The 26,647-nt window shown below is 38.6% G+C and overlaps 1 protein-coding gene across 1 annotated transcript; it reads left to right on the top strand.

The window, feature by feature from the left end:
* Positions 1 to 390: 390 nt before the first annotated feature.
* txnrd2 (thioredoxin reductase 2) lies at positions 391 to 26,321 on the top strand. The gene is made up of 17 exons (XM_023958707.1): positions 391 to 494; positions 936 to 1,001; positions 1,092 to 1,148; positions 1,225 to 1,369; positions 2,150 to 2,224; positions 3,766 to 3,844; positions 4,918 to 4,980; positions 5,068 to 5,138; positions 10,208 to 10,227; positions 10,485 to 10,576; positions 10,664 to 10,838; positions 17,841 to 17,977; positions 20,323 to 20,418; positions 21,264 to 21,356; positions 22,857 to 22,928; positions 23,858 to 23,955; positions 24,183 to 26,321. Exons 1-17 carry the CDS (start codon positions 419 to 421, stop codon positions 24,304 to 24,306), a joined length of 1,539 nt encoding a protein of 512 aa, XP_023814475.1. The 5' UTR covers positions 391 to 418; the 3' UTR covers positions 24,307 to 26,321.
* Positions 26,322 to 26,647: the final 326 nt, after the last annotated feature.

The raw sequence follows: 26,647 nt of genomic DNA on the forward strand, positions 1-26,647 counted from the left end.
TGCTATTGAAGGACCCCAAACTTCCACCTGTTCCGGGTGTGTTCCGCTGTTTTGCCCGCAAATTATGCTTAATTTGATTAGTCGAATTTCAATGGTTTATATATTTTTGTCTTTTGATTTAAATTTGGAGTACAAGAACAAGTTAGGTTTGTTAATTGAGTTAAACAACAACAACAACAACAACTATTGTGGCCAAAGCCATTTAGGCAAAAATGTTTGATTATTTAATGTTTTATGTTTGATTATTGCAGTGTTGTTTAAATTTCCCCAATTATTTAAGAAACTTTTTTCAAATTAGTCAGAAAACCGCGTAAGTAAAATTAATTGCATTTATTTGTTTAGCAGCAATTTGTTGTATTTCTTTTAAGGCAACTCAAAAGCCACCCTGATCAAAACGGGGTCCTTTCATAATAACAACATGGCTGCCCTCTGTAGAGGCAGTCATCGATGGAAAAAGATAAATTCTTTTCACGTTTTAAAAAGAAATCTAACAGGTAACCTTTTTTTTTTTGAATGTATGTTTTCACATTTGTGTCTGCTTTTTAAAACTATCAGCATATCCTAAGGCAAACTTTATAACATCTTCTAATTCATTGTTATCTCCAAAAACACGGTTTCTAGCTAATGTAAAAGTTGAATTTTCTATTATTTTGACTTTTTTGAAACATTTCAGGGCGAATGACTTTTTTAAAAACGTGCTGAAAAAGCACAAATGTCCTGATAACTACAGTTTTGTTGGTCAGCCTAAAGAAAGAATGGTTTGCTAAGTCTTGACATTTTTCTCCACTCACTGTGGGTGTAAAAAAACTAAGCCAAGAGAACCCGCTTTTCTAGCTACTGCTATTTGCCTGCTTTGTAGCTTTATGCTAACGCCTCGCTGTAGTCCCATTACAGTAAAGTGACGATACTCTGAAGTTGTTCGATTTTTGTCGCAGGGAAGCATGACTATGACCTGGTGGTTATTGGTGGTGGTTCGGGGGGGCTTGCGTGCTCAAAAGAAGGTAATGCCAATATTAGTTAGAACAAATTCAGACTAGGCAAGACTAACGGGATGATTACTGATATCATGCTATAACTGCGTGTTGTTACAGCGGCTCAGCTGGGACAGAAAGTTGCTGTTTTAGATTATGTGGATCCTTCTGCAAAAGGTAAACAAACTTCTATGCATTTTATACAAAACAAAAAGAAAGAAAGAAATCTACCCTGAATGTTTTTTTTTTTCAGGTACCAAGTGGGGTCTTGGTGGTACATGTGTCAACGTGGGCTGTATCCCTAAAAAGCTCATGCATCAGGCTGCTCTGCTTGGAACTGCGGTCAAAGATGCGCAGAGATATGGCTGGCAGATATCAGGGACAGTCTCCCATGACTGGTAAGTCAAAGCAAAGCTGAACTCCTCTGTGGTAAAGGTTAAAAGTCAAGCATAAATATATCTGATTTATGACATTCTCTCATAATTTGTTTTTTTTTTCTCTTTATAAAAAAAGATTACTTGACTAGTGTGTTATAAACCTTCATACAAAATGTTATACACATCTCATTAGAAAAATAAAATACATCAATAATTTAAAGCAGTTTTGTCATTGAAAAGAAAAATAAGATTAAAACACCCAAAAGCTAATACAGTAATTGCTTTATTCTAAAACTCTTAACACTTAAATTCTTTTCAAAAGTTTTAAATTGCTTCTTTAATTAAAGGAAACAGAGAAAAAGCAAATGCTTTATTAAGTAATTTATTATTATTTTTTTAAATTTAATTAGTTGTAATAATAGAAAAGATCAATTATTGCATATTTCTAGATCTTTTTTGTTATTACACCAAGAATTATTTTTGGGCTGCATTTGACCTTGTAGTTTGCCGCAGAGAATAGTAGCTGAACAGCGCCATCTAGTGTTGAAACATTGAAAACATTGCAATGATCATTGTCTTTGTCTTATTGTTCTTTTCTGAGCTTTTTAAAAAGAAAATTAAAAAAAATGTTTTAACAAGTTAATTTTACTTAATGTATATCTTAAAATATCAACTCTTTTTCAGTTTATATGTATTTAAACAAATAAAATGAAACGTGCTTTAATTATTTAGAAATCGCTGTAGTTTTACATCTACTGTAGCTGTACATCCTGAATTCTTGGTTTGTTGTTATTCTTTTAGGGCCACCATGGCAGAAGCTGTTCAAAACTATGTTAAGTCTTTGAATTGGGGCCACAGAGTCCAGCTTCAGGACAAGTGAGTCACTATTGATATTCTTTTTATTACCATGTCACCAGTGTCTTGTTATAGTAATGATTATTGCAGTTCCCTAATATAAATATTCAAATCAACAAAACAACGTCCTGGGTAACAGGCAGTAAATTACCAAGTCTATTCTAAGTTGAACAGTTGAAACCCACTGTTGAGGTTTTTAAAAAGAAGTTAAAGACTCATCTATTTAACTCAGCTTTTCAATAGATCTTATATGTGGTATCTTTACTCTTATATTTTATATGCTATTTTATCACATATTTATTTGTGTAATGCCTTTCAGTCCTTTTATCTCTTAACTTATTCTAATTTATAATTTAGACTTTTTTATGCCCTAAATCATCTTATTTTATTTTAATTAATATATTCATATTTTACCTGTATTTATATTTTAACTTTTTTATTTTATTACTTTTACATTTTAGACTGTTTACGAGTGTTTTCTCACCCTTGGCTGGGGTGTTCGTGTTCAGGCTCCAAGAGATTTTGGCCATGCTTGTCCTCTGGCATCTCTTGTTCCGGCTCCTCCGGGCTGCCGGGCCTGGTGTGCCCGTGTTGGGTGCACTGGGCCTGGGGGTTGGGGGTCTCTGGGGCGGGGGGTGCTGGGGATGAGTTGTGCTTGTGCTGCAGATGCTGACACCCCGGCCAACAGGAGGACAGGGCGGACGGCGCCTTCTGGGTTCTCTTTTCTTAAGCTCTGTCATTTCTCTTTTACTTGTGCTTGTTTTTGTGTATTTTATCATGAGGGGCTTATTTAATTATTTTATTACATGTGTGGGGATTGGTTTTATTGTATTTTTGTTTGTTTTTTATGGAAAGCACCTTGAGCTGTCTGTCTGACATGAAAGGTGCTTTATAAATAAAATTAATTTGAATTTGAATTTAAGTTACTAAATTACCAAGTTGCTTCTCAGAAATATAAACTGAGAGAAACAAACTGACAAACTTTAACCATAAGTAATTAATAGACTGTATTTAGAAAGTCCAGGTATGTATTTTAAAAAAAAAGTGAACAGTTTAAAGGGCTTTAACGCCTACAAGGCAAGTGTTCTGTAGTACTCATAGACAAACTGCTGTCCATCTTGTCAGCATGCAGATGTACAAGGCCACAAATTGAATCCCTGCCACAGCCGCTCTGTTAAATAATTACTCACTTAAATTTATCTATGCAAGATCATTCACTGCGCTTCAGAAAGTTAATAAAATGCTTGAATGAATTGTTTTTCATTCTGTCTACATCAATTTCACATGCAACTAATAAGATAAAAAAGATATGTGCAGTGTGCGATGATGCAAATGCCAAAATGGTGTGAACAAAACCATGAAATCATTTAGACAGCTTCTTATTTTCATCTTTAATAGTGGGGCTTGTCAAAACAGAGGTCAATTCATACAAAACATAAACCAATAAGATCTTAATTTACAGTAGGAAAATTTGCATAAATGGATGGTTAATTTACACATAATGATAAAAAACATTTACCGTTTTAAAATGCTTGCAATGTCTTTTTTGCTGTGTTTTGCAGAAAAGTGACATATCTGAACCTCAAAGGAACTTTGGTGGACAAACACACGATTAGAGGCTTATCAAAAGCAGGAAAAGAGGTGAGCTACTTACACTCATAAAAACACGAGGACTCTCATTTAAACATGAAGTAGAGCGTGAGTATTTTAAACATAGTCCAAAAATATTCTTTGCCCAGTTTACAGTTATCTACAGTTTTGCCTCCTGCAGCCTCAGCCTGTACATGCAAAAATAAAAACAGAAATTTAAAAACGAGGACAAATGATGATTAAACCTCCTGGAATTGAAATTGGAGATTTAGAATTTTAATTAAGATTTTCATACATTAAGTGCCCTTTTTCTGTAGTACAATGCATCAGTTGCACTCAATTATAGACTTATAATTTTCCAAAAAAAAACTTTTTATTGCTGGAAATAAACCATTTCATTTCCAATTTTTTTGATTGCCTGAAAATAAACAATTTCCATATCCAATTTTTTTATTTTATTTTATTTTATAGTTTTCATTTCCTTTTTTGCTAGGTATACCCCCCCAATGTGGTTAGTTCAAATAAACAGTTGCATTTTTTTTAAACTTTCATTAAACCATTTAATTTACCTAAAATATTTTTGATAGCTTAAAATGAACCATGTTTATTTTCAGAAATTGTTTGAATTTTTGAAAAAATAATCATTTCCATTTCCCAAATTATTTTTGATTGATTTGAAATAAACTCTTCCTTTTCCAATTCCTTTCATTGCTTGAAATGAACCATTTTCATTTCCATTTTATGTAATTGTTCAAAAAGACCATTTCCATTTGCATTTTCAAACATACATATTTGAAACAAATTTTTCATAAATCATCTTCTGATTGTAAAGATGATAAAACAAAAAACACCTATAACTTGTATCTAATAGTTTTAGGGGATTTATTTGTTGTTGTTTTTTTTTAGTGACTTCATTGTGTCAAATAAATTGTTCATTTGAATCTTTTCTCATCAGCACAGTGAAATTGTAGTTATATTTAAATCAAAACCCTTTAACACTGTTAAAAATATTAAACTGTTCAGAAGTATTTCTGTTTTTTGTCACCCCTTTTAGTGCAGAATGTTCTTGTCACCTTTTGATTTAATATTTTGAAGAATTTTGTTCCTTTTCTCATTTCCTGCAGACGATCCTCACCGCCAAGAATATTGTGCTCGCCACAGGTGGACGACCAAAGTATCCCTCAAATGTAAATATCACTGTTATCCTGAATCCTCTCACATTTCTATTTTGGATGAATGGACAGCTTTTCTTACAGCTTAACATTTCCTTCCAGGTCCCTGGAGCTATGGAGCACGGCATCACCAGTGATGACATCTTCTGGCTGAAAAAGTCCCCCGGAAAAACGTAGGCTGTTGTCCCTGTCACGGTCCGCACGCATGAACGCGCTGACTTCAAGTATTACAGCATGTGAACTTTTCTGTAACTCATTGGTCTTATCCTTAAGTGAAAATGTACAAAATAGAAATAAGACAAAAGGTCACCTCACTCCTCCAATAATTATGTGACCTTTAATTTTGAGATTGCAACCTTCAGTTCTCTCTGCAAAGGAAGCAAAGCCTTTGTATTTTCTGCACACTGCCTTGCTCGCTGACACGGCACATCCCGCTGTCATGCAGCGCGATCATTCATCAGAGATGTGCAGCTTGTTTTTCTCCCTTCCTGTCAGCCTGTCCTCGCCTCATGGTTCAGATTAGCAGCGTGCATCCCGGCCTCGGCCGAACAAGCCCTTTAATCCAACCATTTGGTTGCTGTCATCACCTGGTTAATTTGTCCTTCCCTGATGTTTCCTCTTGGCACGTCACGCAGATGGTGACTAGCAGTGGTGTTGTACCTGGGCTGTCGTGGTTATGTGCTCGGTGGTGATGGATAAACGGAAATAACTGTTTAGATGTCTAAGCTCCTGAGTGAGAGCAGATTATTTGCCGCTGCTGACACGGACTTGTTTCTGACTTTTTTTTCCGTTTCTCATAATTCTATATTTGTTATAGTTTATGCGTATCTGCAAATTATTTATTTCCTTCTTTTAAAAGGTGTTTATCCATGTTTGTTACTGCAATTTCTCAACACTTGATGGAAAAAGAAAAAGTGATCAATAATTATTAAGGAAACATTTAATTCATCTGACACATTGTTCAAAAAACATAATTTTGAAAAAACAGAAACCATCTACATGGAAGGATGACCGTGATATTAACATTTGAGGAGTTCTTTTGTTGTCCACCTGTGGAGAGCACAACGTTCTTGGATCGGCTGCAGGAAATGAGAAACGGATAAAATCCCCAAATAATAAAACTAATTAGATTGAAATGGGGGCTAGCCTACCGGATGACATAGACAAAATCCTACACAGTTTAATTAGTTTCCTAATGGTGTATTAAAGGGTTTTGAATTTTAAATATAATTGATATTTCTCCAGAGTTATTGACACAGTGAAGTCACAAAATCAACACTACTTACAAAAAGAAAAATAAATCTGTTAAAAAGTTATCCTCTGAGAGTGAAAAACTTCTAAATTGTTATTTGCTTACATAGAGCTTATGTTGTTTTATCTATTACATCAAATATTTACCAAAATATCAAAAAATTTGACAAAATAATTAAATTGGGATGAATTTCTTACATTTCATTTCTTTTTTTCCTTTTTTATTTGTTCCCTGTTTGCTCACATAGCACATGGGTTTCTCCTGGCTCAGCTATTTCTACATTCATTCAGATACTGTAACAATCCACGTATTTTTAAAATTTTTCTTTTATTAATGTAAGGGATAAAGTCAGAATAGCCAAGACTCTTTTTTTTGCTGATATTTAGCCCTTTTCCAGGTACTTTCCATCAGCGCTCACTCCTATATGGTTGAAAATACAGTACATCCTGGGCTTACTACGTACTCATTCCAACTCAGCAAGTACTTAAAGGATCCTAAAAAAATGACACATACGTCCTCAAATAAACAGTGAAGACTTAAAGGTAAACTGCTGAGAAACTTTTTACCCTTCAGCTCTCCTTATCAAGGGTAGAAAAAAGGAGTAGGAGAAGAAATACAAGAATCAGGATATATCTGACTTCAGGAACTGCTTCTCATTTATGACCCTAAAGCAAATCTATTTTTAGGTAATTACTTAAATTAAACAATTGATACACAAAATATAAAATAAAAATATAGTTTTTATTTTTATAAAACAGTTCCAAAAGCTAAAACGTTTTTTATTATGCACACCTAAAAATTCTTTCTAACACGATCCTTAAAATCCCATCCCAATCATGGTCCACTTGATCTAAGATAAAAGCCTTCCCAGTGGTCTATTTTTTATGATTATGCCGTTTTTGAAGCCAAAACCCCAAAACTTCTGTCCTTTTCTAGGACGTAGTTTCTGCAGAGCGGGATTAGTTCATTAGAAAATCACCTCGGATTTGTGGGCAGGACCATTGGCATGGAGCAAGCCTTCCTCCACTTCCTGTTACCCAATCTGCTTACACTCTCGCTAGCTTGCAGCTCCTCACAGTTCCAACCTAACGTTACGAGTACAACTAAAATTACGAGCTAAGTCGGAGCTATCCAGCCGTACAGTTTAGAGCCAGATGTCAGCTCAAAAGAGGAAAACAAAGACGGGCATGGATCTAGTCGTCTACAAGCAGATGGATTGAATGGAGCAGAGCAGGGAGCTTATGGCTTGCACAAAATATTTTCAAAGTCACAAATAAGCTCTTTATCAAACTGTATTTTTTCATCCACCCCTAAATGACAGCAATTTGAATAAAAGAATATTCAGTAATGCAATTTTAAGCTTAATTTTCTTTACACAGTTCAACAGAAAATAGCGGCAATATTATAAACATTATTTTAATCGGATTGGGTCTTTAAAAAGTGGACATCTGTTTATAGTTCAGGTGTGTATTTGTGCCACATTTGAGTGGATTAATAAAGTAGATTTAAAAAACTTTAATCTTTTAGATTTTTTATTTTTTTTCACAATAAAATGTCCCTAAGGTAGTGTTTCCTTTCCCTTTATCACTTCCCTTAAATGAGAATTGAGAAAAGTAAGATTTAGGACTGAAACGTAGGCTTGGGATTCATCCCTGAACTTACTAAACCTTCTGGTGTTGTTTCTCAAAATCAGTGAAAGGTTAGAATTCAGTTTTTAAACAGTAAAAAGGGTTAAAAGTTGTATGCAGGTTTAAATAATTCAAGAGTGCTGCTAGCATTCCCATGAGCACATCTCCGCCACGATAAAACTGTTTTCCCGAATATATTTCTGCTTGAAGTAATTGATTTTAATCAAGCTTTAGATGAGCAGCACTGTCCTTACAGGTGAATGGCTCTCTTTATCCATGACATCTATCGTCCTATAGGTCATATATTAAACACTAATTCAATGCTGCATCATTTTCCTCAATAAGTCAAAGTAGCTATTAACATTTGTGAAAGATATTTGAAGATTCAAAAAATGATGGGAAATTGGGCGCCTGTAACTTCAACTCTCGCTCACGTAACAACAACAAGTTCATCTGAGTTATCCACAAGACACGGCTTGATGTCAGGAAGTCCTTTGATGTCAGAGCGCGCTGTTTAGTGGGCCGTCCAGCTCACTTAAGAGAGATGTTATGTGTTGTTTCAGCTTCGGCTGGCTAAGTTGTTGCGCTGTCATTCTCTGATCTGTGCCGGTGAGGTCTTCCGGGAGGGACGGACAAGTTTCCAATGAACCTCCAACAGACTCGGCCTCAGGCTTAAAGTCTGGAAGGAAGCACAGAAACTGTAGAAACTGACCAATGAGCTGGTGGTACAAAGAGAGCATTTAACAGAGAAGTCCATTTAAATCATCAATCTATGAGCAAAAGTTGAATGATTGAATGAATAAACCATTTTCTATGGGTGACGTCACTCATTCTGTCCAGTTCCCATACACAGTCACTGGTCTAACATCTTTGAAATGAAGGAATGCAAAGACAAAAGAACATAATGAAAGCAGAACTTCAAGAAAGTTCCCTTCTAAAACATTTCAGCTTTTGATAAAATATGTGTTTCTAATGTTAAAATGTACATTCTAAAATAGTATAGCAATAAGCTGTAAATTTTCTGTAACGTAGTCGGTGCTTTTGCACAGATGTAATCTTACATCCAAGATTTAGCTTTTTCATTTTTATGTTTTGCACTTAAAAAAAAACTTGAAGACTTTGGGATTTACTGTATTTTATTCCTGTCAAAATATGATCTTAGCTTGCCAGACCTGCTGTCTTTATCTTCAGTTAATATCATTCTGACATGGCTTTGAATCCCCCTCAGTGGCAGGCCCAGCTTGCAGCAGCAGCTGTCCTGCGTTTGGTGCAAAACACCTGTTTTTGCGCTTCGCATGCATCGCAATCGCTTACCGCCCCGAGTAAATCTCACGCCAAAAGCCGGAAGTATCAAAGTCTCATCTCTTGTCTGAACTTGGAATTGCAGAATCAAGTATCAGAACCCCAGTCAGGTGTTTTTATTTGTGCTCCACCAGCTTTTCAAGTGGTGCCCAAGGTTAAGAAGCGCTCAGAGACGGTTTAAAGTGAAGCCAGTAAGACCTTGGCCACGCTTTCCTCATGCTGTTGCTTTAGTGATAGGAAACAAGCTTGAAGAACTCAAAAGTGTTGGATGGGTCCCTGCCGGAGTTTGATTGGGAAGTCTTGTGTTGCAGAAATTTCTTGCACACAAGAGCCAAGCAGGCTGGTTTTTCAGTTTTGGAAACATTTGCTTATTTATTTTCCATGAGTATTATGTTCTTGTGGTCAACAGCATTTTAGCAAGTATTCCATTGTATTTTTGAATGGTGAAACTGGAGAGTAAAAAGCTTCTGAGCTGTGTTGTCTTTGAGTTTGAAGACCAGCATGAAAGATGAACACGGCGAGTTTGGGGAAGGGTCACACTTTCCCAGCGAAGAAGGATTAGAATCAAGCTGAAGCTCCTCACCTAATCTTTTTTAAGCCACTTCACAATATGCGATAAGTGGAACGGTGCATTGTACTGACATAAGGAAAACGCCTCTAGAAAGGCTGCATGTGCAACAGCAGGATGTGCTGCTCAGAGCTGTCACCGGTGGGAAGAACGTCTGCAGGTGACAGGCATCACTCAGCAGGCTGATGTGTGGACTTGAAGCTTGAACATGGCACAGCCCATCCGCAGGGATTACTCTAAATGCCAGCAATTAACCCTGTGAAGCAGCACAACCTATGGCTGATGAAGATTGGCCCAGACCACACACACATAGTCTTCCACTTTGCATTTCCTTTACACCTCTTAACCGCTGAGGTCACGCAGTTTTTGGAGTTCATCACCTCTTTAATTCAGAAATTTGAAATGAACACACTCAGGATTTGCTCTGTTTAAACGATGAAAAGTATCTCTTACCGTTGACTCATCTAAGTGCTTCTCCTTTGTGTTTTGCAGACTTGTTGTTGGAGCCAGTTGTATCCTTTGCCTGAGGGCTTGGAAATGTTGTCACTTTATCAGGTCTGTTGGGCAGAAGAGAACAAACTAGCTATTAAGACTGATATAAAAAAATGTCAGGATCATTTCACCAGTAAGGGGTTTCAAATATTTTTTTTCTTTTTGTTTCATGTGGTGTTATTTTGGCACGAGAACATATGTGGAGCATTTTTGTAGTTTATACATTTGATTCACTCCATTTAAGTTCATCTGTAATCCTCAGCCTGTTCTCATTCAGATGTGGCTCTAGAGTGTGCAGGCTTCCTCACAGGCATTGGCCTGGACACCACAGTGATGGTTCGCACCATCGCCCTCCGGGGTTTCGATCAGGTACTGCCCTCTGACCTCCCATCTGTTGATCATTGGACATTTATTAGAAGGGATTTCCCATCACAATCTGTCTGTGTGTTTCTGCAGCAAATGGCAGGTTTAGTGACAGACCACCTGGAGTCCTATGGAACCAGGTTTGAGTGGAAGTCTGTCCCTACAAGAGTGGAAAAGCTCTCCTCTGGAGCTCTGAAGGTGACGTGGACCAACACCCAGACGGGCTGTGAGCACAGCGACACCTTTGACTCTTTATTGTGGGCAGTCGGTAAGTTACATTACTTCAAAATTGTGTTTTTAACATGTTCTTGTGGCATTTTTGTCATGGTGAAGGATGTATATAAAGAAAATCAAGCTTAAAATTGCATTTCTGAGTATTTCTTTATTCAAACCGTGGGAGGGCCGCAAGCTCCCTGCTCCAAGGGAGCACAACAGGGAGGGGAAGGGGGGCGGGGATGCTCCGTAGCAAAGATCCCGCCCACAACTCGGAGGTAAATTTCTAAAGCACTACTGCCGATCTGCAGAAACTCTGTCCTAGAAAATAAAACAGGTTTTTTGATTTTGTCTTACAATGGCATAATCGTAAATAAAAGATCAATGGGAACGCTTTGAAAAGAAATCAAGAGATGATCAGAGTGGGACATTTTTTAACCTGGCTTTTAGCCAATTTTTTATTACTTTTATTTATTTATTTATTTAATTATTTATGCATATGTATGTATTTATTTATTTATTATTTATCTATTTTATCTTGTTTTATGAACTTAAACTAGATTTTTAACATGTTATTTTAATTTACCTTATTTCAATGTTTTATTGTTTTTATCAATATGTTTACTTTTTCATTCTCATTTTTATTTTCATTTTTATTTCCAGTGCTTCCTCAGTTGGGACCCCTCCCTCTGGGTCGGCTGCTGTTCAGCCGCTGCAGCTCTGGATGGGGATCTGCATCACAGCTTAGCTGTGGTGGAGCGGTCCCCACCTGTGATGCTGCATTTGGCTGTCTATGCAGCTGTTCACAGAGAGGGAGGTTCCAGTTATTAGCCTTTCCAACATCTTGTTTTCGTGCTCAGCCTATTTCTCATTGTCTTTCCCCATCAGTTAGGGGGTGGAAGGTGTGAAAGGAGTGGGGGGCTGTGTGTTGGTACGGGGAGGGGGGCCCTATTTTTTAAAAAATTTTTTGCTTGTTTATTTTAATCTTCATGCTTGTTTTTATATTTCGTTTTGTTTTAATGTAAAGCACTTTGTGTTATACTTATATATGAAAAGTGCTTTATAAATAAAGTTTTGATTTGATTTGATTTGACTTTAACTGGCTGAAGGCTGAGTCTAAAATTTTGGCTGCAAAAACTGTCAGGCTCTGGGATTGAACTTCACGGATGGAGACCCAACTTGACTACTACATCACTTACACTTTTGGTTTTTATATCAAATATTATGCCTGTTTTACATCAGCTTTTCCATTTAGCCATTTTGCTGTCATTTTTATCTAAGGTCACTAACAATCAAGAGTAATGTGGCATAAAGTGTTTTGCACATGCAGACAAGGATTTTGACCAATAGAGAGGTACTTGGAGCTGCAGTCACTTCGAGTGACCGATTGGGCGCCTTTCAACTGTAAAAATGGATTTGGGGCAGCCATGGGGCATATTAGAAGATTGCAAGTTCGGTTCCCACCTTGCCAGCCGATGTGTCAAAGTGCCCTTGGGCAAGGCGCTGAGCCCCACATTACTCATGAACCCCACATAGGTCCTGGTGGTTAGAGGTTGGCACCAGTGTTAGGCAGCGGTCAATGTGTGTGGGAATATGCACTACAAAAACAGACCCCTTAGAAATGATTCATTTTTTTTAATCTTATTTCGTTTACATTAGAAAAAAAAATCTGCTAATTGGCTGAGAAAAAAATGTCTTACCAAGAATTTTTATTTTAGAAAAAAAGCTCTAGACACATTTTCTCAACCTAAGATTATTTTGTTGTTAAAAAGCCAGAAAAGAAATAAGATAATTTCTCTTGAAAAAAGGGTGTTTTTACTTTCTTGAGGTTCAGTTTTTGCATTGTGTGTGAATTAGACTGTGACTGTAGAGCACACTGGACTTTAAAGGTAGAAAAGTGCTAGTGAGTATACACTATTTACAATTTTTACTGTAAAACTGGATATGAGTTTAGAAACAAACGAAAACTTGATTTGTGGCTTGCAACAAGTGATCTTCCAGAATCTCCACCTTTGAAGGTGTTTGGTGCATGTATCCTCTTTCTTTAGACTAGGTTTTTAGGGGCACTATGCTAAAAATAAATGAACAATTTGGATGTGATCCACAAAAGCTATAAATGTGGCAGGATTTCTAGCGGTTTGTGGTTTCTTTCCATTATTACAGCACTCTAGCAAGCACAAATGTCTTTACTTTTGGCTCTGATATTGGTATAGATGTCTTGTCTCCCCTCGTTGCCACTGAGTTCCATGAATCCCCAATAGAGTGCAGTGTCAGCAAATGCAGATGAATCGAGGCTGAAAACAAAGTAATAAAGTGTGAGTGATGAGAAAGCAGAGGGGAAATGTTAATGGCCTGGCTCTCTGGTTGAAGAAGGGCAGAAGGGTGCAGGATGCACCCAGGCGCAGGTCATCACGCCACCCTCTTTGTTCTCCCCTCTCTGCTCCTTCCTGCTGGTGCCAGCCCAGCGGAAACCAACATCACATCTGTCACTGCCATCCCTGCCAGCTCCCCGCTGCCATCCCCAGCTCCTGCCCCCCCCTCTGTCATCGCTCCAGCGTTGATCTGCTTCGTTTTTGTTATTTTTTGCACTTGTAACAAAGGCAGGAATCTCCACCAGAGTCAGACTATTTTTTATTTTTTCAAATCTACTGTGTACATGTGTTTCCATAAGGAGCACTCTTTGTTTCTCATCACCTGAGGTGATGCTCATCTGTGCCTGAACATACTCTTGAGAGTAATGGCATGGCATTGACCTTTAACCCTGACAGGTTTCTTAACATTATATTGAAAATCTGTCCTAAATCACTTAAAAAATAAATGTGTTTGTTTTGCTGGGTATAACTTGCTTAGTTAGGCTGGTGAGATATGTGATTATTTTTTATTTTAATTTTAAAAAGGGCTCAAATGTTTGTTATTTTTACCACTAACAACTCTTAAAGAGCACTGTAGACCCGTATCAGTACTATGAACAGCAGCACAGAAAAGAGAAGCGTCACTCAGACTTGATCCGCAGTGGAGTCAAAAACAAACATGGAGGAGAATCGGATTGTTGTCCTTCTGAAATGTATGACCATTTTCTTATTTGCATTGAGAAAATAATGAAAAGATCTTCCTCTTTACTTTTATTTTATTTTATCTTTCCCCCTCCTGGGACTAATATGGGAAGTCTAGCTGAAAGCGGCCCTCATTTTGATGCAGCTCCTGCAGTAGATGGTGGAGCTCACTGTACTGCCAGAGTCTCTGAATATCCCATGAACCCAGACATGGAGACGTTATTACCGATGCTTTCATGGAACTCTTTCAAATAAATGCATCTGATCTCTTAACATCGTCCATATCTTCCATGCATTGTAAATACACTCACAGACAATGCTTCCATGTAGCAATGAGGCTGAAAACGCGTCTAGAGCATCAAGTTTACAAGCACTTTTTTGGCAGGCGTCGAGCAACAAATTGAATGCATGAATCACGTATTAAAGTGTGACTTCTACCCCAGTGCAACTTCTATAAGATTTTTTTCCTGCATTTTTTTGGCTGCTACGACTTCTCCTAAGCAACTCGTAGCACAAAAAAATGGTAGTTTTATATCATTTGTTCTTATTTCTATCACCTTTAAAGAAAGCATTAAATTCACGCGTCACAGTTTCCTCAGCGCCGGACTAAAATGCGACATCATTGTAAAGGCTCCATGCATGGAAGAGGCGGCTTTTTTCCCAGACAGTTTAGTGAGAACCAGTAACAATGCGGCGCTCTGCTCTTTGATGTCTGGATGTAGAAGTTATGAGCTACAAGGCCACTTCCCTTCACTGCCGCCCCACACGGCGGGCCAGGCAGGGTCCCAGGCCTCTGTGGAGTTATTAAAGGCCAGAGGGGACCAGTGGACGGGATCACCACTGTGTGCCACATCCTTCTCAATGGCTCTGCCTCCCTCCACCTTTCCCCTGCTCCTTCCTGAAGGCCCGGCCGCTCCCCTGTCCAGGTGTGGCTGTAGGAACGGAGCAGGAAACAGAACATTTCCAAGCTTCCTGTGTGTGTCTCTGACAGTGAGCACATCAGTCTCCATGCTCGGCTCGAGGATGTCATTTACAGACATTTCCTCCTTTTATCAGAGGACATTTGGCGATCTGTTGAATACAAGCGGAAATCTTCAGGGCTAGGAAAGCGCCGCTTGTGTGGAGGTGTTTTTCAAACGATCATTTGGGACTGGCTTCAAAAGCAAAACCTTCCAATAGACTGTACTCAGGAGATGGAATATAGTCATTTCCATTGCTTTGTAGAAGGCTATATAGTAAGCCTTTTTTAATGGTCATCACAAAGTTAGGCAGATGTTTTCTTTTTATTCCATCTTTAAAATAACAGATAAGGAAGTTTAAGTGCTGAAAGGGGCTCATCCACAGTTTAGATATGTAGATTTAATCACCAAAGAATATGATTGGTTTGTGTCAGTAATGAGACACTTCCTGTACTGGAAAAACTTTTAGAGCAGATTTTTCTGTAAAGAACTATCATTTTCCAAACTAAAGATTTTACAAATGTCAAAATAACATAACTTTTACATGTGATACAATAAAAACTGGGAACTTTTAAAGAAATAAACATATTTTTGAATTGAAACTCATTGTTTTAACACAGCAAGATTCAGCGGTCAAAGTAATGGAAGCCTGTTAAGTTTGTCTCTCTTCAGTGTTTTTGACCACATTTCCTTTGTACTGCTTTAGTTTTATTCCGCTTATATCCTCTTAAGCACAGAATTATTTATTTACGTGGAACCTCAAAGGTATTTCCCTAGACGCAACAAGAGTTTAATTCTATTTCTTTATCTCTTTTTCATCTAAAAATCTTTTTTGGCTTGAAACGCAACACGCCACTGTCTGGCAGAGTTTGTGATCCGTTCCCTGAAACGAAAACAAGCTTGCGCCACATTTACTCTCCCTTTTGTCTCTGCTCATAGGTTTGATTAGATAAGCTGCCCGCTCTTATTTCAACTTGTGGAGGTTTGTTGTGGCTGTTTAGCAAAGCATTCTGGGGGCTTCCTCTTAATGTCACAACATGCTTTCTTCAGATTGGCTCCCTTCATCACGTCTGTGAGTGCGTCCAGCCAAGCTTCTTATCGGCCGGCTGGCCGGCCCGCTGCCGTGTCCAAACCACACAATGGAGCTCTGCAGCCGAGCCACAACTTCAACTGCAAACAAACCCCTTTTGTTGCTTTGGCAAGACCAGAATTTCTGTTTTGAGGTTAGGTTTGTTAGCTGGTAAAGTTTATGAGAATTGTTAAAGATCAACGTGGGACAAAAAAAAAACAACCATTAAAGTCCCTCTCCGATCATCTTTTGATCTATAGTAAAAGCAATTCCAGTGGTCTTTTCAGCAGAACTGTGTCGTTTTTAGCTAAGATTTTCTAGGACACGTTTTCTGTAAAGTGGCAGTTCATTAGAAATTTGCCCTTTAAGCTCTGGACGGGACCAAAGTAAGAACCCCACTGTTTCCCATCATCAATCTGTTTATTCTCTCTCCCGCTAGCTTACAGCCCCTTACAACCTCAGCCTAACATTACCGGTGCAACAAAGATGTCGAGCAAAACCGGAGCTATTCAGCCACACAGTTTTGAGCCAGATGTCAGCTTGGATGAGGAAAATAAAGACGTGCATGGATCTAGTTATCTAGAAGTGGATGCATCAAAATGGAGCGGAGCAGGGAGCTTGTGACCCGCCAATTGTATTTTTTTTTTACATCACAGCTCCAATCTTTTTCAAATGACATTTTTGTGTCAACTCCTGATTCACAACTATTTGAGTGAAGAAATACTCAAATAGTTGTTTTATGTGTCCTCCATCATGAAAAAACAGCCACAAGAACGTGTTAAATACACCAAAATGGCAATGTTTATTGTAGTGGGTCTTTAAGCACGTAAACACAACCCCTATGAAAAACTGTTTTTTACATACTAAATTAATGACTTTACCTAAATGTTCCTTTGGATTGTGTTCTACATTTATAAAGGTACTGAGCTGCAAACATGAATATTGAGTAAGTAACCTCTGAAAAAGATAATATGAATATAATTGTAGTTTTTGCAAAAAAAATAAAATTTACTTATTAAAATGAAAATATTCAACGCTATGGATTTATTTTTGCAAATAAGATGACAATGACTTAAGAGGACAATAATAGCAGTGATAATAATTAACAAAAGAATAGGTGTATGCAGATAAACAACAGTCATATTTCTTTAGTTTACACAAAATAAGCTGGAGAGAAGAACATGTGCTGCAGTGTTTTGGTCTCACAAGACAGGAAAATATTTAGACGTCCTACTTTGGGGAATTAGTCAAGGTTACCTTACTTCCCCTCGGCTTGTTCTCCCTGCTCTGTCCCAAGCAGCCACACACACTGTGGAGAATAATACGGTGCCCTGTGGCCCCCCCAAAAAGCCTGCAGAAAGAGGGGAGGACGTTGTTCTCCGGCTCCAGTCAGGAAAAAGGGTCTCGGAGGTTTGTTATTTTTGCTGCCCGATAGCATCTACACGGAGTTACCTCCATGCCGGGTGTTTATTATGCAACTCGGGCAGGTTGTACGGAGCTGTGTTGAGAATGGTGGGGAGGGCGAAGCGTTTGCTTCAGGCTCCATCACTATGGAGGCTTGGTGTCGACAGCATCAGTCAGCCATTCCCCCGGAAGTGGCTGAGCGTGGAGCGCGGTGTGTCCCGTGGGCCTGCTGGGATTCCTGTTCCCAGCTGCTCATCATCTGGTGGAGCTCTGGCCTTCAGGTGGCCACATGTTGTTTTTGTTGTTCACTAACCATCAGCTGGAATCCAGTGAAGACATTTCTGACAGAGTGGCCTTCAGTAGTCACATTCGGTCAAAAATCTTTCCTGTGCTTTTGCAGAAATTAAATTTGTTTACCTGTAAGTTTGTGTATTATTTTTTTTGTATGGATTTTAAGAAACGATTGTTATTTAGGAAGAGGTGATCAGATGGCAGAGTTACAGCCTGGCCTGTTTGCACTCTCTCATGTTTTCCATCACCAATTCTTCCTGATCCTTTGTTTTTTTTTGCAGGTCGAGCTCCTGAAACTAAAGCTCTGGGTCTCGATAAGCTTGGAGTGCAAATCAGCAAAGAAACGGGCAAAATAATTGTAGGCCCTGATGAATCCTCCTCATTACCAAACATCTATGCTTTTGGTGACATCGGTGAGGTGAGCAGCCTGTTGGCCCACTGATGAAACTCACCTACTAGGAAGGACTTTAGATAATTATTGGTGGTAATTTAAATGCTCATTGGTTAATGCTCATTGTATTGACTGTTAAAGACCCACTCTGATGTGTTTTTGGTGTTTTTAACTGGCATTTTTCCGATGACGGAAGACATACCAGTGAAGAAAATTAAGCTCACACATCAATTTCAGAGTATTTCTGATGAGAATTGCTGTTGAAAAAGAGTGTATTTGTGATTGTGCATTTTGCAGTACAATAGCAAATTTGGCATTTGGGCACAAAATGCTTTTACTGAGGCATCATATTGGTCAGTTTAAAACTTGAACAATCTTTTTTTTCCTCATATGTTATCGCCCCTTTGTGATTTTTTTCCCCCTAGAGTTAGACACGTTTGCCTGTCGGGCCGTAACACTTGCAATAAATAAAAAACATCATGAAAAAAATTAGGATTATCAAGAGCATGTTAAGAAAAGGTATGTGAGAATAACTGTTTATCTCTCTTGTAGCCAGCAGGTACTTCCTACTTGGAACGCGGGGTGGGGGTCACTCAGTCCAGTTCTCTTATGTAGTCAATAGTTAAAGTCTAAAGCATTTGTCTTCTATTGTTCTTTAGATTCTTCTGAGGTAAAAAAATGTTAGTAAAGGTTATGAGATTCTACTGTCTGAAATGAGTGAAGAAACACCTAAATCAAAGATTTATAGAAAAGGCATTTTCTGAAGTCATTTTGCATTGGTTGGCCCCCTCCCCCCTCATGATCAACTTAATCTTTCCGAGTGAGACACCATTGAAGCATCTTCTTAGCACCTGGCTCCATGTTCACACTAGTTAAGCCGGCTGTTTAAGTGTTACCATGGTTGTTTTTTTTTTGTTTTCTTCTTTTCCACCATTCCAGCTGTCTGCTTCTCAGTTGTAACACACAAGCACACACTTGCAAAGCATTTATGAGATTGACAACTTGCTTTGATGACTCACAATACTTCTCAATCCATCAACTTTTTCAAACAGCCAGGAAGTGATTTTTCCCTAAAAACCCAGAGGGATGATATCCGTCTCTAATTTGTCTGCTTTTTCAGCCCCCCAAAAAAGCTGCCGCTGTATTGATGCATGGCGTGTAAGCAGTTACGCACACATGTGGAGGTGCAGGAGATGTTTTTAGTCAACAGGATGTGTGCCATTCTACCAGACTGTAGTCATTCCTTTAGAATTGCCCTGCAGCCCCACTGTTTCCTGAACTCTTCAGTGCATGCATGTCTCAGTGATTGACGGCTGGCAAACATCCAGGACAGTGAATTTCAGAAACTCTGAAAAAAGTTTGTAGCACTCAAACGTTTTGCACATTCTCTGTTTGTTACTCTCCAAATCATCCACAATGTACATGTTTTTACACATTATTGAAAGGAATTTTTGACTAATTTAGATATTGTAAAAATAAGAACACGTAAATAAATCTCTCATTTCTTGTAGACTCTGTCAAACGGGTTTGGATTTAACAATTTGGAGTTTTCTATAAAAATTTTTTACAAAGTATGGGCGTAGCTTAGACAAAACTTAATAAAATTTTGACTTAATATTTTCCGACTGGATTCTTTCAACTGCAAAATTTCCTTGGAAACTCCTGTTCAGAAAGTCTCCTTTAAAGTTTCCTGGAAAGTTATAATAAAACATTTTAACCAATTTTTAAGTGTTCCCAGTTATCCCCTAATTATGATTATGCAGTTTTAGCCAAAATAAAAAGAAAACAGGAGTTCTTTAGGGGGACTTGCCGAGTGTAGCTTCTATGTCACAAATACGCTCTTTTTTTAACTCCTGATTCACAGCAATTTCAATGAAGAAATACAAATCAATTTATAAGCTTAATTTTTTTTTATATCCATCATCAGAAAAATGTTACAAGAACATGTTAAAAACACCATTTTCACCTGAGTGGGTTTTTAAAGCTTGTGAAGAAAAACAGCAAAGTTAGCAAAACATGACTAAAAGACTGAAAACCTACGTTCTAATAGCTGAAAGTTTTTTATTTCCAACTGTGAGTTTGTGGAATCTGTGCTTTTTTTGCTTAAATTCTGGGACATGTTGAACCAAACACCAGCCATTTTACAAGAGTCTCGTCAGTAGCCATGAAAACATGGTGACAGCTGTTACGTCCACAAGAGTTGTTATCTTTACTTTCAGTTCAGGTTTAGGTGTCAAAAATGAATTAAAAGGACCGTAAACTATTTTCAAGGGTTCTTTATGGTCTCCCTTCTACCAAGGGAGGCATTGTTACAGGATGACTAATAAAAAAAAAAATCATGCAAACTGTATTTTTTTTGTAAATGTTTTTAGGGTCGTCCTGAGTTGACTCCAACAGCTATTAAAGCAGGAAGGCTCCTCGCCCACAGACTGGCTGGTCGGAGCTCTGAGCTCATGAACTATGACAATGTAAGGCACTCAGGCTCTCGCCCTCCAAGGGTGATACACTCCCTCCATCTCTCCACAGCTTACATCCCTGCGGCTTTCCCTGCTTATTGTTTTAAGCCTCATTTGAGACAAAAATATGGCCGTTTCTACTGTTGTTTGGTCGGACTCTCCTCTGCCCAAACCCTCATCCCGCTGCAAGTCTTTCCTTAGGATGATTCACGTCATAATATGCCAGTACTTTCCAAAATATCATCCATCTTCATCAGTTTTTTAAATTCATCCTGCCACTACTTTAATTAAAAATGTATTATGGTTGTTAGCAAAATTAACTTAATTAACAAAATTAAAGATGTGAGTGGAGTTTGTGTATTTGATCCCTCGTTTTTTTTTATTATTTTTTTTTTAATGCGGCAAATTTTCTATATGATGCGTTTGGAAAAGAAGAAAATCTCTTAAAATGCTTATTTCAAAGGTAAAATGACTTTTCACTGATGCCTAAACTGCAAAAAAACTGAATCTTAAGAAAGTAAACAGATCCTTATTTCAGGAAAGAAAATTTAATTTTCTGTCTCGTAGAAAAATATTCTTATCAAGAAAGTTTTTTAATTGCAAAATAATCCTGAATAGTCTTAGTGAGTAGTCTTAGAGACTACAATTTTTTTCCTATTTTATTATTTTCTTACTTCACTCTTGTTTTTTTTTTTTTAATTTTTAGTAATTTTTCTAACCCCATTGGCAGATTTTTTTCCTTTTTATTTAAAGAAAATCTGCCTTCATGGTAAGAATTTTTGATTTATTTCTTAGCGACATGGTTTTGCACCTTTTGAAAAACCAAGAATGTTTCTTTTTATTTCTAAATATGACAGGTTGCCACCACAGTTTTCACACCTTTGGAGTACGGCTGCGTTGGTCTGTCTGAGGAGGAGGCTGAGAAGAGACACGGAAAAGACGGCATTGAGGTGAGTTTGGATGCTGAGAGTTGCACCCTTTTGTCTGTTTGTTGATCGTGGGAGAACCTGTGGTAGTGCCTGAGTGTGGTGATCGCTGGTGTAGACAGGTCCCCAAAATATTGGGTTCCCACTTCAGTATCAAGCCAGATTTCCTCTTTGCGTCTTGTTCATACGTTATTTTATGTTCCATTTTGTCGTGTCTGGGTCTGTGTGTTTTACTTCTCTGTGTGTGTGAAGGTCTTTGTTTTTACTTTTTAAGTTGAAAAATGTTTTTATTATGTACAGTATAGCACTTTGTGTTACAAGTGCATTTTAAATAAAGTTAGATTTTTAAACAGTTTGATTTTGCCTTTATATCTCAAAAATTAAATTCAAATGATTTGACATTTGTATTTAATGTAGGAAAACTACCACTTTGCTCTTCCTACTGAGATACTGTAGGCTCAAGACAGACAGGATATGATATTTAATTCAAGATGATAAAGATTAAAGAATATACAATATGATTTTTATTATACCACACAGTAGAACTCACAAAATGCAACATGAGGTCAGTATAGGAGGAAAAAAGCCAGAAAACAAATCAAGAAAGTATAAAAAAAGTTTTCATTTTGTAAAAACTACTTTTTTAATAGGTTTTGTAAAAATGTGTAATAGAATAAAACCAATAGTTTTGCCTATAGAAATGAGATTTTCTGATAAAACTTCACATGGACTGGAAGTGCATTTTATTATATAAAGTAGACTTGTAAGCTCCTATTGTAAAAACTCTGTTCTCAGACTGACGAACAAAGTCTGGCAATCATGATGTCAGTGTTTATATCCTTGCAAAAGACAAAAAAGAAAAAGTGGTGTTCCACAACAGCTATGTAAACATTGACACACTGACACAATGCTCTAGCAAAGGGCTGGGTCTTTTACCTGTGGCAGATGCAGCAACACCTGCAGGAGAGCGTGGATAAATGTTATGGCCGGCGAGCCGAGGCTCCTGCCTCTGAGTGACAGGCGAGCAGGAGGTCTGATTGAGGTGTGGGGGGGTGATGACAGGCTTGCTGAGATCTGAGGAGGAGCTGCAGGACGGACCAGCCTCTTGACAGCTGCAATGCCCTCACAGCCTGTGCGAGCACGTCCGCTCGCAGAGTAAAACACACGACACGCTCTTCTCCGTCAAGACTTTGAAACTAAATCTGTACCAGAAGAGCCGCATCAGACTGGCTGCTTCAAGTTTTTGGACAGATAGAAGCTGCGTGGAAGAATTAGTGCTAATGAGGCCTTTATTTATTTTTGTAAATATTTGATGTGTTTGTAAAAAAATTTATTCAACAAAAAATTCATTTTTAACTCAAAGCTATCTACTCCAAAAGTTTTAGGACAGTGGTCATCCTCTTTTTTTTGTTTGTTTGTTTTTGTTTTATGTGGAAGTAAAGTAAAAATAACTGACTTGAACACAATTCTCATGAAAAGTGAGATTTTGTCAACAGTTAAATAATTCATTGTGTGTATGTGTAGGTTTACCATGCCTTCTACAAACCCCTGGAGTTCACGGTCGCACAGCGAGATTCCTCCCAGTGTTACATCAAAGTAAGTCCACAGTTGTTAAATTGAAACCTCAAACTTTATGGGGTATATTTAATCTTAACTATATATAACCATTCATATCAGACTTGAAATACACATTTCTGAGTCTCCCTTTTTTTTAACATGATCCAAACTTTCCTTAAAATCCTATTGTATAGGATAAAAATAGGATTAAATAGGATTTTAAAATCCTATTGTATCGGTTTTTAAGGTCCATGTTTTCTGCCCTGTAGTTCATCATCCCTCCACTAGAGGCAGTAGAAGGGCTTTTTCTAATCATTTCAAAATGGATGCCTGCAAGAAATCTTAAAAACACTTGACAAGGAAGGTTTAGCTACCTTTCCGAGCTTCATCTATTGTTAGTCAATTTTTTTAAATGAGTACTTGCTGTATTAATAAAAATACAAAATTAGTTAAAAATTCTTCGTAATACAGTTACACCATGGTAAAAATGTGTGGATCAAATTTGAGACAGTGGGTAAATAAGGGGCTTCTTTCGTTGACACTCATGTCAATATTTTTACTTCTTAACCCTGGAGAACCCACAAATTTGGCCCTCTGTTGTTTTTTTTTAAATAATTATTTTTTTTTATTTTTTACTTTTTTATTTTTTGGCTGTTGTTAATTGCTTCTTCCTAAAATGAACAAACAAAAACCATATTTGTTTAACTTCATAAGCCCTTAAGAAAAGTGTTGTTGGGTTCTGCAGGGTTGGACTAACATTGTTGTGAGCAAAAACTTACCAAATTAGCCAACGTCTCATAAAAAATGATATCACAAAAGAATTTTGTTGATTTCATCAAAGGGTTTCAAAAACATCTTAATTCCAAATAAATGTAACTTTTTTAGTCAATTCCTTGATGTATTGGGCTAAATAAAGTTTATTATAATCTGTTTTATTTTTTTAATAAAGGGGCTTTTTTTCCCATCAGGTGATATGTGAGCGTGCCGGACATCAGAAGATTTTGGGTCTACATTTTCTTGGTCCAAATGCAGGAGAGGTCCTTCAGGGTTTTTCTTTGGCACTTCAGTAAGTTAAATGAATCCTCGGTGGTGCAAGTGGCTTCAAAACCATCTTAAAATTCTGAATTCTGAACAGTTTATGTGCTCGGTTTCCCACTGTACATCAATGCGTTCATTCCTTTCTTAATGAGGCAGAACTTAAATCATCAGAATATTTAGAGATGTAATGAAGCGATGGATTTTAGGAAAAGCACTGTGGTTGAGCACGTCTTGAAAAGCGTGTTTGTGTCGTAGGTGTGGAGCAACATATCGCCAGTTGATGCAGACGGTCGGAATCCACCCGACGTCTGCTGAGGAGCTGGTGAAGATCAACATCACGAAGCGCTCGGGCTTGGATCCCACTGTCACCGGCTGCTGAGGTTAAGCACCTCGGCCTCTGAACACACGGCGGGCACACAGGAGCGATGGCTAAACGAGCCGCTCCTGTTTTCTCCTTTCAGCTCTCCAACTCTCTGGTACCTGCAGATTAGATCACAGATGCAGGCCGTCACGCGGGCGTGTCACGTGATAAGTAGCTCTGTTGTTGTCCGGCATGTGCCCTGAAATAGAGCAACTAGATCAGGTTAGCATAAGCCTCGGCGCAGAGCGAGGGACTTTCAAATAAACACACTCATTAATCAGGATTAAAAACCTACGTTCGGGATTCTGTTGAAACCGCACTAGAAACATAGACTGGGTCTGAACCTTCTTCTGAATATATATATTCTGCAAATATTGTTGTTTCTCTGGCTGTACTTCCTGTCCATTAGTCTTGGAGGTGACACATACCATACGCTCCCCCCCAGAATGACACTGATGGATGGCCCCAGGGCCGTCGCCGCAGCGACACCGCTCCATTTCCCATGGACACACACAAATAGTCAGCAAGGCTCCTGTCAGTCAGCCAGCAGGGACCTGGGCCAGGGAGCCCCCAGCTTGTTTTGGACCTAGCAGTCCCCCATCCTTTTCCTCCCATGCCCTCCTCCATCCACATGGAGAGAATACAGTGGACTTGCTAATATGCGCTGTCAAAAGCTGTTCAGATGCCACATCCCAGAGACACACAACTGTATCCAATTTATAATGCTGCCAGAGCTTTATCACCCCTGCACTACCACGTGTCACCTAAAGAGGGCACTGCTGCCCTCAATTTCTCCCCACTTTTTTTATAACGCAGGAGAACAAAATTAAAAAGTCTATGTATAAAACATAGGCTTCAGTGCAGTCAGGTTGCACATCTAATCCCTATAATCCCTTTATAAAATGTGAGCGTCTGTAGCTGGAAAGCAGAGTGGCGTTATTGGTGCCAAACTGATAAGGGTTATCTGGTGTATATTTACAAGGATGGCAGGTTAGTCTTCAAGAGTCATCACCCTTGAAGATAAAGCCAGTTTGTTTATATCAATAAAGCATTAATGGACCTCCAGTTTGCCAACCTGTTGTCCGTATCCGACATCTTGGGTTTATTAGGTCGCTGGCGAGGGGGGCGGGGCCTGTCAATAAGGAGGATTCCAGCAGAAACTGCACGATTCCGCAGTTTATTTTTATTTGAAGCATAATCTGCCCAGTCTGATTAATGATTATGACGAGAGGAGTGACAGCGTGCCAGGAGATGGAGAGATGAAAAAGAGACTGAGAGCTACCAGGTTTATTTGGACCTGGGCCTGGGGAGGGAGCCGGGTTTCAGCCACGCTCAGGGAGGGACGGGGGGATTCCTGTGTGCTCTGTTCAGGGCCAAGGTGCTGACTGAAGGACCCTGACCTCCGCTCAGCAGGAACAGCTTGACTCTATCACTTGGAGCACAGAGGGCTCATATGCCACGGCACTGCAGGGGCCGCCGGGTGGGGGCGAGGGGGTGACTCCAGGTGGACAAGGAGGGTATCATGAACCAAGGAGCAGACAGAACCACCAACCGACACTGCAGGGCGGAGCTCAGGAAAACTGAGTCTAATTCTGTGCTTAACAAGCCACTTCAGAGTCCTGGAGGCAGCCTGAGTCTCCATGAGGGAAATCATGGGGACTGTCAGTGTCAGTGTGGTCTGTTTGCCTCTTTGCCCCCTCTCCCCCATCACTCCATCCCACTTGTTTACTTCACAAGGTAGACATCTTTTATGAAAATACTGAGAAACATTCACCGAACCTGTTAGCCCTAACCATGAGCACCAGTTGGAAGGAGAGGAGGTCGGGGGTCAACTTTCAGGGCAGCCAGCTAATGATGACCTGAACTCAAACCCAGAACTGGGGAGTGCAGGTTTGATGTCACCTGGCTGCAAACGTCAGGAGATGTAAATAGAGACATGTATTTGTCAATAAAGCCTTGTGATACATAATTTATATGTAAAGAAATGACGTGTTGAGATACAGTATTGCCATTAAAGAAATTGCTTTCACCGATTGAGTCTTTTTATACTTTTATACTGGTTTTATTTAAACAGAAAACTATGAAATGGAGTCAACTAACCTGACTGCCGTTTGTGTGTTTGAACGCAATTGTTACTTACCTAGATAGTTGTCAGAAATGCTGTAGAGCAGGTCAGTATACTGTACTCTGAGAGACATGCCTCAGTTTTGTTTCTTTAGTCTTTCAGGAGCAAATCTGTAGTCTTTTTGGGAAGCTGTTCTCCGAGCCTTTTTGAAGACATTTCAAGGTTTTATATTTAGCAGTTCATAGACAACTATAATAATATTAATCGCCAACGGCAGTTCGGTTAAAACAGCTC

The sequence above is a fragment of the Oryzias latipes genome, chromosome 9 (genome assembly GCF_002234675.1).
Source record: "Oryzias latipes chromosome 9, ASM223467v1".
Classification (NCBI taxonomy): Eukaryota; Metazoa; Chordata; class Actinopteri; order Beloniformes; family Adrianichthyidae; genus Oryzias; species Oryzias latipes.

Coding starts and splice junctions, on each gene's coding strand:
- txnrd2 (XM_023958707.1), top strand. CDS start 419: ATGGCTGCCCTCTGTAGAGGCAGTCATCGATGGAAAAAGATAAATTCT. Junction 3,845..4,917: donor TATCAAAAGCAGGAAAAGAG/GTGAGCTACTTA, acceptor CATTTCCTGCAG/ACGATCCTCACCGCCAAGAA. Junction 4,981..5,067: donor GACCAAAGTATCCCTCAAAT/GTAAATATCACT, acceptor ATTTCCTTCCAG/GTCCCTGGAGCTATGGAGCA.